Source organism: Poromitra crassiceps, assembly GCF_964638095.1.
Source record: "Poromitra crassiceps genome assembly, chromosome: 2".
In the NCBI taxonomy this organism is placed as follows: Eukaryota; Metazoa; Chordata; class Actinopteri; order Beryciformes; family Melamphaidae; genus Poromitra; species Poromitra crassiceps.
In genome coordinates, this window is record NC_139624.1 from 103,021,661 (window position 1) to 103,035,430 (window position 13,770).

Below are 13,770 nucleotides of genomic sequence, written 5' to 3' on the forward strand. Positions count from 1 at the left end.
CTGTACTACGGAGGCCGATCAAGGACACACATTACAAAGCACGGTGCATAATTGCTACTAGCTAAGCTAACTGTAACTACGGAGAAGTCTCGCTTTGCCAGACCTTTCCCTCGCTGAAGGTTACAAGAGATAGCTAGCATATTTATTATTTTAGTAAATTTACTCATCGCTTCATCGATTCCACCATTATGTGAACATTTTCAAGAATTGGAGGGGATGAGCACCGCTAAGCAAGGGAGGAGCTTCATTCAGACTGAGTGGGTCTAACTCCCGGGGGAAGGGGAGGGCTTCCATTCCCATGGGTCCACTAGTTAGTTTGTAATATGGCCTGATATAATTTACTGTTGGTTTAAAACCTGATTTTGGAAAGACGGTGGCCGCTTGGCTTTCTCTTGGATTCCCTCGTGATAATAACTAGGGGAAGTCACGGCAAATCCTGACTTGTGACTAATTTGTAGCGCACACAAGGAAGGTCCTGACCTCCACAGCTCTCTAACTTTAAACATGACAGTTCAGAGACTGCGTAATTAAAACGGCTTCGATAGAGGCCAATGAGGCTCGGGGGAAGCCCGCAGCGAAAGTTTAAGAAAATACAGGTGGACAGCTCCATATTCCCCTAACATAGTCAATGCCTTCACGCAACCTCGGCCCCTGTACCCTGCTTTAGCTCCACACATGTCAGAGGAATTTCCAGCACCGAGGACCCTCGGGCTGAACTTTTACCCCTCGGTCTCACTTCCAAACACGCACGCACGCACTCGCGGGGCCGCGTTTAACCTGCGCAGCCCCAGCAGGCGGTGTATTTATACGCCACCCTGCATTAATGAGCAAGCGCGCCACGGCTGTTAGAGCGAGCGTGTTGTTATGATTTCTACACATTCTCATCAGGGTGAAAGTCGCTGTCGGGCCGGAGGGGGAATGAAGGGCATCCCCTGTTCGCTCCTCGCTCCCCACCCGGCGCTTTCCCAAAGCCCTGTAATTGAGAAATACAGCTCAAGGTAACGTGCCCCGAAGACCTTTTGCCTACAGACATGAGGTAATGGCGAGGCTAATTAGGCCGAGGAGACAGGGTGGGCGGAAGCTGCCGGCCCGGAGCAGCGTTAGTCTGCAGTACAGTCCCTTCTCCCTACGGTCAAGGGCATTTAGCGAGGGATGAGGAAAGCAGAGCGGCATCGCTGGCTGGCTCCTATGGCAAGACGTCTCGCTGACGGACTGCCTCACCACATGAAAGGCTGGGCAAAGGCAGGACAGCAGAATGAGAGAGAGAGAGAGAGAGAGAGAAGTGGGGAGTCTTGAGAGACTTCAAGAAAGAAAGGCTCTTTCAAGAGGTGAAAGGAGATCAGATGGCAGCAGGAGCCTGGATGCCTCCCTCCCTCCGTCACCCTTCCTCCTCTCTTCTGATGCACATCATGATGTACAATTTGTCATGTAGCGAAGGCTGGACTTATCACGTCGAGCCGGGCCCAGGATATTGGCTCAGACGCCGTCATTTTAGCCCAGTAAATCAAAATGATTGCGCCGTATATCATAACGCAAGACAGAGACGTTTCACTTTAATGGTTTCCGAAACGCATCAGGGGGACGTTGTAAGGAACCCCTATGACATGACGCTGGGCCCGTACAGGATGGGCTGTCTGACTTTTCCACAACTTAATCCCCCCCCGTTCGTCTGCTCAACACACCACCCCCCTGCCCCTCCATCTCCCATTGCCCCTGCCCCGCTTGTCTGGCCCTGGCCCTCATCCCCGAAAAAACAAAGGGCCCAGTTAATACATGGATTTATGGACATGAAAATAAATACATCAAAAGGGCAAGAAAGGGAGCGATTCATGAGAAGTCGCTGCGGTCCAACAGGGGCAACATTAATCTCTGCGATCCCGAGATAAAAGCCGAACTTTTCTTACTATAAATCCTCGGATTCCGAACGCGCTCTGTTAAACTGTTATAGTCGTCGGAACGAAAGGGGAATATATGGAAAGCTGCTCTTTGATTTGGTGAGCCCTAATGTTCATGTCAGAGCTGGGGAAGCCATCGCCGGGCCCTTAATCACACACACACACACACACACACACACACACACACACACACACACACACACACACACACACATCGCCGGGCCCTTACTCACACGGCAGCTCACTCTTCAAGGGATGACGAAGAGAGAGGAAGAGGGAGATTTGTTATCTGAAATCAGTCAGGGGCCCAAAGCACTCGAGACTTTTATTGAACTATATGGAGATTTATGAGAACGGCTCTTTTTGTCCGCTACTTAGGGCAATGCCATTTACTGCAAGAGATATTCCCGTTTCGTCTTCACGTGCACGGATACATATAGACACAGACCTGAATGTACGCATGCACAGACACCCCGTTTGTCAGTGTTACATCATCATTCATCTGAACAACCTTGGTACTGTATGTTTGACTGACTGATTCTCACACTCGCTCTCCCACACACTCGCATCACCAGGCTCTCTCAAAGGAGAGAGCTAGCCCTGTACCCATTACTACAGGAGAGAGCTAGCCCTGTACCCATTACTACAGGAGAGAGCTAGCCCTGTACCCATTACTACAGGAGAGAGCTAGCCCTGTACCCATTACTACAGGGAGGAGAGAGCTAGCCCTGTACCATTACTACAGGAGAGAGCTAGCCCTGTACCCATTACTACAGGAGAGAGCTAGCCCTGTACCCATTACTACAGGAGAGAGCTAGCCCTGTACCCATTACTACAGGGAGGAGAGAGCTAGCCCTGTACCCATTACTACAGGGAGGAGAGAGCTAGCCCTGTACCCATTACTACAGGAGAGAGCTAGCCCTGTACCCATTACTACAGGGAGGAGAGAGCTAGCCCTGTACCCATTACTACAGGGAGGAGAGAGCTAGCCCTGTACTCATTACTACAGGAGAGAGCTAGCCCTGTACTCATTACTACAGGAGAGAGCTAGCCCTGTACCCATTACTACAGGAGAGAGCTAGCCCTGTACCCATTACTACAGGAGAGAGCTAGCCCTGTACCCATTACTACAGGGAGGAGAGAGCTAGCCCTGTACCCGTTACTACAGGAGAGAGCTAGCCCTGTACCCATTACTACAGGGAGGAGAGAGCTAGCCCTGTACCCATTACTACAGGAGAGAGCTAGCCCTGTACCCGTTACTACAGGAGAGAGCTAGCCCTGTACCCATTACTACAGGGAGGAGAGAGCTAGCCCTGTACCCATTACTACAGGAGAGAGCTAGCCCTGTACCCATTACTACAGGAGAGAGCTAGCCCTGTACCCATTACTACAGGAGAGAGCTAGCCCTGTACCCATTACTACAGGGAGGAGAGAGCTAGCCCTGTACCCATTACTACAGGGAGGAGAGAGCTAGCCCTGTACCCATTACTACAGGGAGGAGAGAGCTAGCCCTGTACCCATTACTACAGGAGAGAGCTAGCCCTGTACCCATTACTACAGGAGAGAGCTAGCCCTGTACCCATTACTACAGGAGAGAGCTAGCCCTGTACCCATTACTACAGGGAGGAGAGAGCTAGCCCTGTACCCGTTACTACAGGAGAGAGCTAGCCCTGTACCCATTACTACAGGGAGGAGAGAGCTAGCCCTGTACCCATTACTACAGGAGAGAGCTAGCCCTGTACCCATTACTACAGGAGAGAGCTAGCCCTGTACCCATTACTACAGGAGAGAGCTAGCCCTGTACCCATTACTACAGGAGAGAGCTAGCCCTGTACCCATTGAGAGCTAGCCCTGTACCCATTACTACAGGAGAGAGCTAGCCCTGTACCCATTACTACAGGAGAGAGCTAGCCCTGTACCCATTACTACAGGAGAGAGCTAGCCCTGTACCCATTACTACAGGAGAGAGCTAGCCCTGTACCCATTACTACAGGAGAGAGCTAGCCCTGTACCCATTACTACAGGAGAGAGCTATCCCTGTACCCATTACTACAGGAGAGAGCTAGCCCTGTACCCGTTACTACAGGAGAGAGCTATCCCTGTACCCATTACTACAGGAGAGAGCTAGCCCTGTACCCGTTACTACAGGAGAGAGCTAGCCCTGTACCCATTACTACAGGAGAGAGCTAGCCCTGTACCCATTACTACAGGAGAGAGCTAGCCCTGTACCCATTACTACAGGGAGGAGAGAGCTAGCCCTGTACCCATTACTACAGGAGAGAGCTAGCCCTGTACCCATTACTACAGGGAGGAGAGAGCTAGCCCTGTACCCATTACTACAGGAGAGAGCTAGCCCTGTACCCATTACTACAGGGAGGAGAGAGCTAGCCCTGTACCCATTACTACAGGAGAGAGCTAGCCCTGTACCCGTTACTACAGGAGAGAGCTAGCCCTGTACCCATTACTACAGGGAGGAGAGAGCTAGCCCTGTATCCATTACTACAGGAGAGAGCTATCCCTGTACCCATTACTACAGGAGAGAGCTAGCCCTGTACCCATTACTACAGGAGAGAGCTAGCCCTGTACCCATTACTACAGGAGAGAGCTAGCCCTGTACCCATTACTACAGGGAGGAGAGAGCTAGCCCTGTACCCATTACTACAGGAGAGAGCTAGCCCTGTACCCATTACTACAGGAGAGAGCTAGCCCTGTACCCATTACTACAGGAGAGAGCTAGCCCTCTCTCTCTCATAACGGGACAAGCCCGTCTTTTATTGTCACACGAACACCACAACACACTCATGCTGACGGTGGCCGGTGAAAAGTGTCCTCTGCATTTAACCCATCCAGGCATGTCCTTTCCTCCGGGGGGCAGGCCAGGAGCAGTGGTCGCTTTCTCGTACAGCGCCCGGTGACCAACTTCGGATGTTGTCGTCACTGGTCGGATGACGATGACGATCTGATCTTCTGCATGTTTTTTTATTGGGGGGGGGTTATATACGGAGGAACCCGCTGGGGGAGCACGGGGAGAACATGCAAACTCCACGCAGAGAGAAAGGCCCTTACGACGAGATACCCCATCTGGGCAGTAGGCACTGAGGATATGGGGGGGAACACAACCACAGCGCCCACAGTGTCCCAGGCGAGAATCGAACCCAGGACCTTCTGACTGTGAGGCGACAGCTCTACCACTGAGCCACCGTGCCCGTGCCCCGTGGCCCGTGCCACCGTGCCCCCTGTACCCATTACTACAGGAGAGAGCTAGCCCTGTACCCATTACTACAGGGAATGATCATCCGCCCTAAGATCCGCCCCCCAGTTGTGTTTGCGATGGTTCTTCCGGTGATCTTTCCGCTTTGTCCCCCATAGAAGGATGGTTTTATATGTTGTTAGTTCATTTTATTTTTGTAGCTACATAGCTAGATAACATCACACTTATTCATGTTACTATGACGCCCTGTTTTCAGAGCACAATTGTTTTTTTGGAGCCGTTCCCGGCGTCATCCGCCGGACGCCGTGGTGTGTTTCCACCAGATGACGTGGCGCTACGCTTTTGGCCCCAGACTAGTGGAGAGTGTGTGATACAGCACGAGCCCCTAAGGGGCGTGCAGTAGACGTGTCAAAGCATCGGGAAGCAAAACAAAAACAGGACATGTATGTCCTTCACGACCTCTGATGGCACCGTATCAGGCGCTGGTCGTTTGTTACAGAAAGGTCTCTGGGGGTCTCTCGGGGAGTGTCACTCCCTTGTAACGCCTTTGGAGTGCTATCAAAACACAGCCGAAAAACTCGTGACGCTCTGTGGCAGACACAGTCAAATAAACACAGAGCGAGATGCTAGAGAGGGCCTGCAGCAGATGAGATAGTGGGTGAACGGAGACACGGACTTCAATGTAATGGGGTGCGGGGAGGTGGAGGCGCGGAGTGAAAAGCCAGCTGTGCCTTCGCTGCTCGGCAGGGGAGGACTCGAGGAGAGGTGGCACCAGCCATCTTGGCTCCTCCCGAGTTCATTTTGGCTTGTCCACATCTGAAGCAGGGACACCTTTACCCACGAGAGCTCTCGGGTGATAAGATCCCGAATGAACATTACGACGTGAGAGGAAATGGAGGGCAAATTTGCACTCACTTAGAACCTTTCACCTGTCACTGCCCGAGCATTCCCACAACCACCAAACCTTCCCCGTCCACAATGCTGGTGGGTGTTTCTCTTGTGTCAAACATGGATCATTGAGCTTGATGGCTTTTGGAAGGGGGGAAACCAAGTGGGGCTCTCGTCTTTGCTCACTCACCTACTCACTCAGTCGAAAGTCCCGCCGGAGCTCAGAGGGCATGATGGGCCGGCGGAGGGTCCCTGTAAGCTACTTACCACGAACGCCGGGGCCGCCTTGGAGTCTCCCCCTCATGTCACTCCCTAAGCCCAATTAGGAAGAAAGACGGAGTGAGAGAAAGACATCAAGAGAGAGGGAGCCATGGAAAACCATGGTTCCTCCCCCCCTTCGGCCTGAGTGAGTGCCATTACCTTTGCTTGACCTTCCCCCCCCTGCCACCTCCTCCACACCACCCTCCCTGCCTGTAAACCCCCCTCCCACACTGCCCCTGCACAGCCATCAAAGTGAGCACTGTGGAAGAGAGGAAATCTGAAGGTTAGGCGACCCGATCTGGACGGGTGGGGGATTTGTTTTGGAACGTCATCTAAGCGGGGGCCTGCTGAATCCCCCGGAGAGTCGCTGGTTGGAGGCAGGACTTCTTCTCCAGAGTCCCCCCCCCCCTCTTTCGACCACCACCCCCTCAGCACCCCTCCACAGAGCCATTGTTTTTGAAGGCCCAGTGACATCTGACTTAGTAATTTGGCCTGCTGCTGTAGCAGTACGCTGGGGTTTAATTGGGCCGCGCCGCTTGAGATGTTTCGACATCCACTGGATTCAGGCCCGTTCCTTCCCTCGCCTCGGCCCAAGCACTCTTCAGTGTCTCTTTTAGGAACTCCAAGACTCCACCCGGTTGTCCAGACGGCAATTAAAACCAGGTCACATTCGGTAGAGTCCCACGGTGCAGTTGTACAGTTTCTGAATATGATTACAGTTAAGTGAAAATTTGCAGCTACGAGTTAATTTTCAATATTATTTATTTATATATATTTAATATTTATTTTTTCAAGTTATTTGTCCTGGCTTTTAAGCATTTTTGGCCAGTTTTCAGTGAAGAGAGACAAGAAAGGTGGGAGAGAATGAAGTGGATTATTTGCGACGAAGCACCAAGGCCAGATTCAAATCTTGCATGTCGCAATGACGTGTTGCATCTAGGCCAATGAACCACCTTTGCCCAATAACACAGCTTTTTGCTTCCTTTTATTAATTACACGCTCCTTTAATAAAGAACAGACATGATTTGATTAGAAAACGACTTGAAGTGGTAGAGGAGCGAAGAGTCTGATGGCCCACTGACCTGAATTTTGTTCCTGATGCCCACAGCACCGTGGCGATTGCGTCATGGGAAAAACGTTCTCTGATTTTGTCAAAATTAAATTCACCCCATACCCTGTAGGTGAGAAAAACAACCGGTGATTGACGTTTACGGCTCTCTAGCGCTGTCATCTACAAGACGAAATGTGTCAGCTCTATTTACACAACTGTGCACTCTGGAGCGAACCTCTGTGGGGGGATGAAAGACGCTGTTTCTCCATCGGACTAAGCGAAAGTAGATGTGAACGGCATTCAAGGGCACAGATCCACCTAGACACATTACTATATTTCTGAACAGCTCCAATCCAACCATCATTGTTCTCGAGGGCTGCAAATCCTTTGGGAAGAAATTCATTATTTAAATGATTTCTCAAACTCGACACCTTGGAAATACAAGTTTAGTTTTTAATATAAAATGTAGCGTTATCAAGAATATGGAACACATACAGCTTTGCCTCATATACAATATTTAATGTGCAGTAAGAAGAGAAAAATATTTCTGCACAGACTGTAAACCTCTGATTTTGATCAAACAAATGGCAGAGGGGTAAGACATGGAGACATGAACAATTAAGATGATGAACAAATAGGGAACTTAATGTAGAACAAAAATGAATACAAATATACTCTAGTGGGATAGCCATGGAGAAGACAAAACATATAGCCAGTGATTGAAATAGGCTTAAACTGTGTGGTATCATTAGCAAGTCTGGAGCATAAACAATGATATTACTCTTGAAAATGAACACAAATGATTTTTTTTTTATTGTAGTGGGTGAGATGGATACAATAAATGGACAGGGGCACATTTAGGGGCATTGTGACCTGAGCTCAAGATACATAGCTAGAGTGTATGAGAAAGCAAATAAGAAGAGAGGAGTCGATTTGTCGACAATTTTAAAAAGGGGCGTGGCAAGAGACTAAAATATTGCTTTCTATCAAGTTTCACCTAAATTAAGTGAGAGCTAACCAACACATAATTACTCATCTTATAAGGTCTTTACAAAGGATACTGATATGGTAGAGGCAGGATTAACTTCTTAGCTACTAGCTGTGTTGAAAATCAATGCTCCACAGTTCATTATTAAATATCTATAAGAAAAGAAAAAAAAAACTGAGTGAAAGAACTGGGCAGAACAATTTGGATAAGAGATGGAGGGTGAGTCAGAATAGGAACAGGAGAGTCATCCAAATAACAATAAACTCCTAAAGTCCATACAACATGATGCTTGTAAAGAAGTGGCTACTTCACATTTCTCTTCATTATAAACCTGGACCCTCTATTAGGAGCCTCGGTCAAGCCATTTTTTGCGTGAATAAAAAGAGTCTCCACCCTCTAATGAAACAGGATTGAGAACATTTTCTTCCTGCAGACGGCCAAAACGTGTGTGGGACTGCAGGGAGTTTACATGGCAGAGCTGTTATGCTGGGCACCTTCATATGAAGGGTGGCGGCTTTTCTCAAAGCTCCTAAATGGAATATAAAACACCTAAACAAAATGGCTCTCTATGTGCTTTGTAGGGGGAAAACTGGACTAGGTGAGGAAATCAAAACACTGACACCATGAAGAGACCCTTCCAATGTCAACGTTACTACTATACAGGTTGTATTGCCGTGCTCTAAACACTACGGTCAAGATAGGCTTGTAAAAAGGTACGCAAAACAACAGCAGAAAAATATTAAAATATATTAATTTCTCTTAAATAAAATTACACCTATTGCCCTTTATCGAGAGTGTACCTGACAATGTTTCGTTTGGAGTAACAGTCATGGAAGCATTTTAGAAGCACAAAAATATTTTAAGACAGAAGGCAAATCTTTCTCTCTCGTCTCTCCTCCACCAGTTCTCAGAGGCTGTGTTCTTTTACAGACATAATGCATGTAAACTGTCCACCAAGAAGAAGAAGAATGTCAAGCCCTTTGGTTTCTAATGAGCTAATGTTCTAAACACACTAAGGAAGGAGTTCTGGTTGGCGGGATGGCTGATGTGCTGTGCTGGCAGTACTGTGGGTGCAGTGTATTGGACGGTCCGGGCTGGCTCCACATACAGACTCTGGTTTGGACCGAAGAGTTCACATCCAGGCCAAGGGTGTGTGACCCAAGCTGAGACCCACAGATCAATGTCCTCGACTCTGGCCGCAGCCAAGGCCCATATCCTGGACAGAAGCCCTGAGCCTCGACCCGGAGTGACGGACGCTTGGCCAAGTCAGATCTGGTCAGACATGGACATCCACATCCAGACCGCAGCTCAAGTCTCAAAATCCAACCTGATCCCAGGCAAAGAAAGCAGGTTCAACGTTGTGCAGCTCGGATATGTTGACGCAGCAGTCTGGCCCCCGTCTTGTCAGATCCCCCGTTATCCCCACCAACGCCAGCCACAGTAGACTTCAAAAAGATCAAAAACCTGCATATTTTCATCGAAGCCCTTCCCTTTTTATCCCTCTGTGTAGTCCGGCGCTCGTCTTGTCTGTGACTCAGGAGTGAGTCCAGCTGATGGGAACCCAGTGAGTCTCCGTCTCAACCTTCTTCAGCGCCAGCCGCAGCTCGCCGAAGGCCGCCACCAGGTCGTCGTTCACGATGACCTTCTCAAACAGATGGCCGTGCTGAGCCTCTATCACCTGGCCGGCTTTCACCATCTCCTGGAAGTCCTCCTCCTAGGGAGGCGAGGGAGACATAACAATGAGCATAGAGAAATGGACAAACCAAAGATAGTACATTTCACTGACCGCTAACAAAAAAAGAGCAGGCTCGCTATCTGCTGCAGAGAGAGAACACTGGCCACAGTAAACAGAGGAGATCATTCCTGTAGCGTAAACACAAATTACACGGCCATAAACAGATGACAAAACAAAGTGTCCCGTACAGAGCCCTTTATAACCTCCCAAAAGAAATGGCATCCACACATGAACCCTGGCACAGACTGCAAACTAAACCCTACCTCAAGGAATTTTCATAATTTCCTGCACCGAATACACACGGCTATCCGATTCACAAGGGAAATAAAATAAGCTCAAAATAAGCCTACGACAAAACATAACCATAATTGACAAAACACAGACATGTACAACATACATAATTGATACATGCCAGTTTGGCTTTGGTGTCCGTGACGGGGCGGTGACCGCTCGCGGACCACGCCAGGCCGTGTCAGTGTCGCGCTTTGGAAATGGAAACGTGGGCCATGCGGATCTGTTGTGCAAGCCCCCTCTGGAGAGCTGCACATCTAACTGCTGTTGCTGCTGCAGAAAGAGGCCATCGTGGACATCCAAATACATGTTTTGGAGACATTTCTCGTGGGCAGAGCTGCTGTGGAGGTAGAAATAGTCTTGTCGGTTGAGTTCAACCTCAATGAAACGAATCCAGGATGTCATGGCATGCACCTTAGCCAACGGAGCCATCAGGACGCTCAAAGGGCCTGTTCATGAAGGAGTTCCACATATAATAATAATCTGATCGCAGAATGGGAATTTCTCTCGGATGCTGTCCAGTGGCCGCTACTAAGAATAGCCTACAAACATATTTTCAGCAGGTGGAGGCTAAATGTTGCCTATCTGGGGCTGCCTGTATTAATAGCTAGTCTACTGTATTCTGAGGTGGCTTTGTGCCCAGGTACCCCCTCTCTCTGGTGGTCTGTTGGGGGCATTCTGGTTGAGGCCGGTTCAGCTCTGTGGGTCCTGTTTGCTTCTACCCTCAGCAACACATGGCAGGGCGAGCGCGGCTGTACTGATTTAGCCTTACGTTTTTACTGGGAACACTCAACTTTAGATCTCCGGATAGATATGGTTTTATATTGACTCCCTCTGCCAAACACACAATTATAAATACACACAAACGCACATTCATACGCAGAAGCTCAAACACACACACGTCGTGCCCCCACACCCACACACATGCCCAGCCGAGCTGTGTGTGTATGTGTGCACAACAGTGTGTGCGCACATAAACATAGCCTCATTAAAATTTAAAACTCTTAAACGGCTCCGCTTTTTAGAGACGGTCCTCCTGGCCAGGAGTTACTTCAGAATGTTTCTGGTGGTTTTCCGCTTCATATTGGATTAGCTGCACAGCTAAATATAAACACTCACTCGCTATGACACTTTCTAAAAGCCCAGTCTCATTTATGTTTTTATTTTTTTTTCTCGCCCGGCCGTCGAGCGTCGACAAAAACCCACCCACACACATCTCACGCTCTACTGTGTTTTGTGAGGGAGATATGATGGTTTTATCAGTGATGCGTGAGGAGGATGGGAGGAAGAGGAGGATGGGAGGAAGAGGATGGTTTTATCAGCGATGCGGGAGGAGGATGGGAGGAAGAGGATGGTTTTATCAGCCTGTGGGAGGAGGATGGGAGGAAGAGGATGGTTTTATCAGCCTGTGGGAGGAGGATGGGAGGAAGAGGATGGTTTTATCAGCCTGCATGAGGAGGATGGAGGAAGAGGATGGTTTTATCAGCCTGTGTGAGGAGGATGGGAGGAAGAGGATGGTTTTATCAGCCTGCATGAGGAGGATGGAGGAAGAGGATGGTTTTATCAGCCTGTGTGAGGAGGATGGAGGAAGAGGATGGTTTTATCAGCCTGCATGAGGAGGATGGAGGAAGAGGATGGTTTTATCAGCCTGCATGAGGATGATGGAGGAAGAGGATGGTTTTATCAGCCTGCATGAGGAGGATGGAGGAAGAGGATGGTTTTATCAGCCTGTGGGAGGAGGATGGGAGGAAGAGGATGGTTTTATCAGCCTGCATGAGGAGGATGGAGGAAGAGGATGGTTTTATCAGCCTGTGGGAGGAGGATGGGAGGAAGAGGATGGTTTTATCAGCCTGTGGGAGGAGGATGGGAGGAAGAGGATGGTTTTATCAGCCTGCATGAGGAGGATGGAGGAAGAGGATGGTTTTATCAGCCTGTGGGAGGAGGATGGGAGGAAGAGGATGGTTTTATCAGCCTGTGGGAGGAGGATGGAGGAAGAGGATGGTTTTATCAGCCTGCATGAGGAGGATGGAGGAAGAGGATGGTTTTATCAGCCTGCATGAGGAGGATGGGAGGAAGAGGATGGTTTTATCAGCCTGTGGGAGGAGGATGGAGGAAGAGGATGGTTTTATCAGCCTGCATGAGGAGGATGGAGGAAGAGGATGGTTTTATCAGCCTGTGTGAGGAGGATGGAGGAAGAGGATGGTTTTATCAGCCTGTGTGAGGAGGATGGAGGAAGAGGATGGTTTTATCAGCCTGCATGAGGAGGATGGAGGAAGAGGATGGTTTTATCAGCCTGTGGGAGGAGGATGGAGGAAGAGGATGGTTTTATCAGCCTGCATGAGGAGGATGGGAGGAAGAGGATGGTTTTATCAGCCTGTGGGAGGAGGATGGAGGAAGAGGATGGTTTTATCAGCCTGCATGAGGATGATGGAGGAAGAGGATGGTTTTATCAGCCTGCATGAGGAGGATGGAGGAAGAGGATGGTTTTATCAGCCTGTGTGAGGAGGATGGAGGAAGAGGATGGTTTTATCAGCCTGCATGAGGAGGATGGAGGAAGAGGATGGTTTTATCAGCCTGTGTGAGGAGGATGGAGGAAGAGGATGGTTTTATCAGCCTGTGGGAGGAGGATGGAGGAAGAGGATGGTTTTATCAGCCTGTGTGAGGAGGATGGAGGAAGAGGATGGTTTTATCAGCCTGTGGGAGGAGGATGGAGGAAGAGGATGGTTTTATCAGCCTGTGTGAGGAGGATGGAGGAAGAGGATGGTTTTATCAGCCTGCATGAGGAGGATGGAGGAAGAGGATGGTTTTATCAGCCTGCATGAGGAGGATGGAGGAAGAGGATGGTTTTATCAGCCTGTGTGAGGAGGATGGAGGAAGAGGATGGTTTTATCAGCCTGCATGAGGAGGATGGGAGGAAGAGGATGGGATGAGATGAAAAGAGGGCTCAGGGAGGGCAGGGGAGGAAGTGGGTCCGCTGCAGGCCTATATTCTCCATCATCTGGATCGAGCCCTCGCAGGGTTCCCCCTCTCCTGCCCTGCTTCAGGTCAGCTGGACCAGGACTAAAGCGCCCGGCATGGTTCTGCGCAACCTCGACTTGGCGCCCTGTCGCCGAATGGCGGCGACAGCGAGACTGTGCATACTCGAACGTTAACTCAGCGCGTTGGCTGCGGTACATGTTCAAAATCGTGTGGTTTACCAAGAACTTGCAATCATGTCGGTGGGGGGACATTTTATTGTCCCTCCATTTCAAAACTCATTCCGGTGAGCCTGCAGAAGGCTTTGCTAGATGAGGGACAAGCACTGTTAAATGAGGAAATGGCATTTCCTCATTCCTCACGCCGCAGAGTCACATTTTTGAGGAGCTGCACGCCCCCTCCGCCGATACGATGCCCAGCTGCGGCGACCCCCTCGGCGCAGGCAGCGCCGGCGATTTCGCTCGAGCATAATTT

At 49.7% G+C, this 13,770-nt stretch overlaps 1 protein-coding gene across 2 annotated transcripts in view; it reads right to left on the reverse strand.

The window, feature by feature from the left end:
* Positions 1 to 7,747: 7,747 nt before the first annotated feature.
* The window catches only part of mpp7a (MAGUK p55 scaffold protein 7a), a 218,194-nt gene continuing 212,171 nt past the window's right edge, over positions 7,748 to 13,770 (reverse strand). For both annotated transcript variants that reach the window (XM_083660406.1, XM_083660407.1), the window contains one exon: positions 7,748 to 10,008. In XM_083660406.1, the coding sequence (XP_083516532.1) occupies positions 9,829 to 10,008 (180 nt within the window). In that variant the 3' untranslated portion in view covers positions 7,748 to 9,828. The remainder of the gene's footprint in view (positions 10,009 to 13,770) is intronic.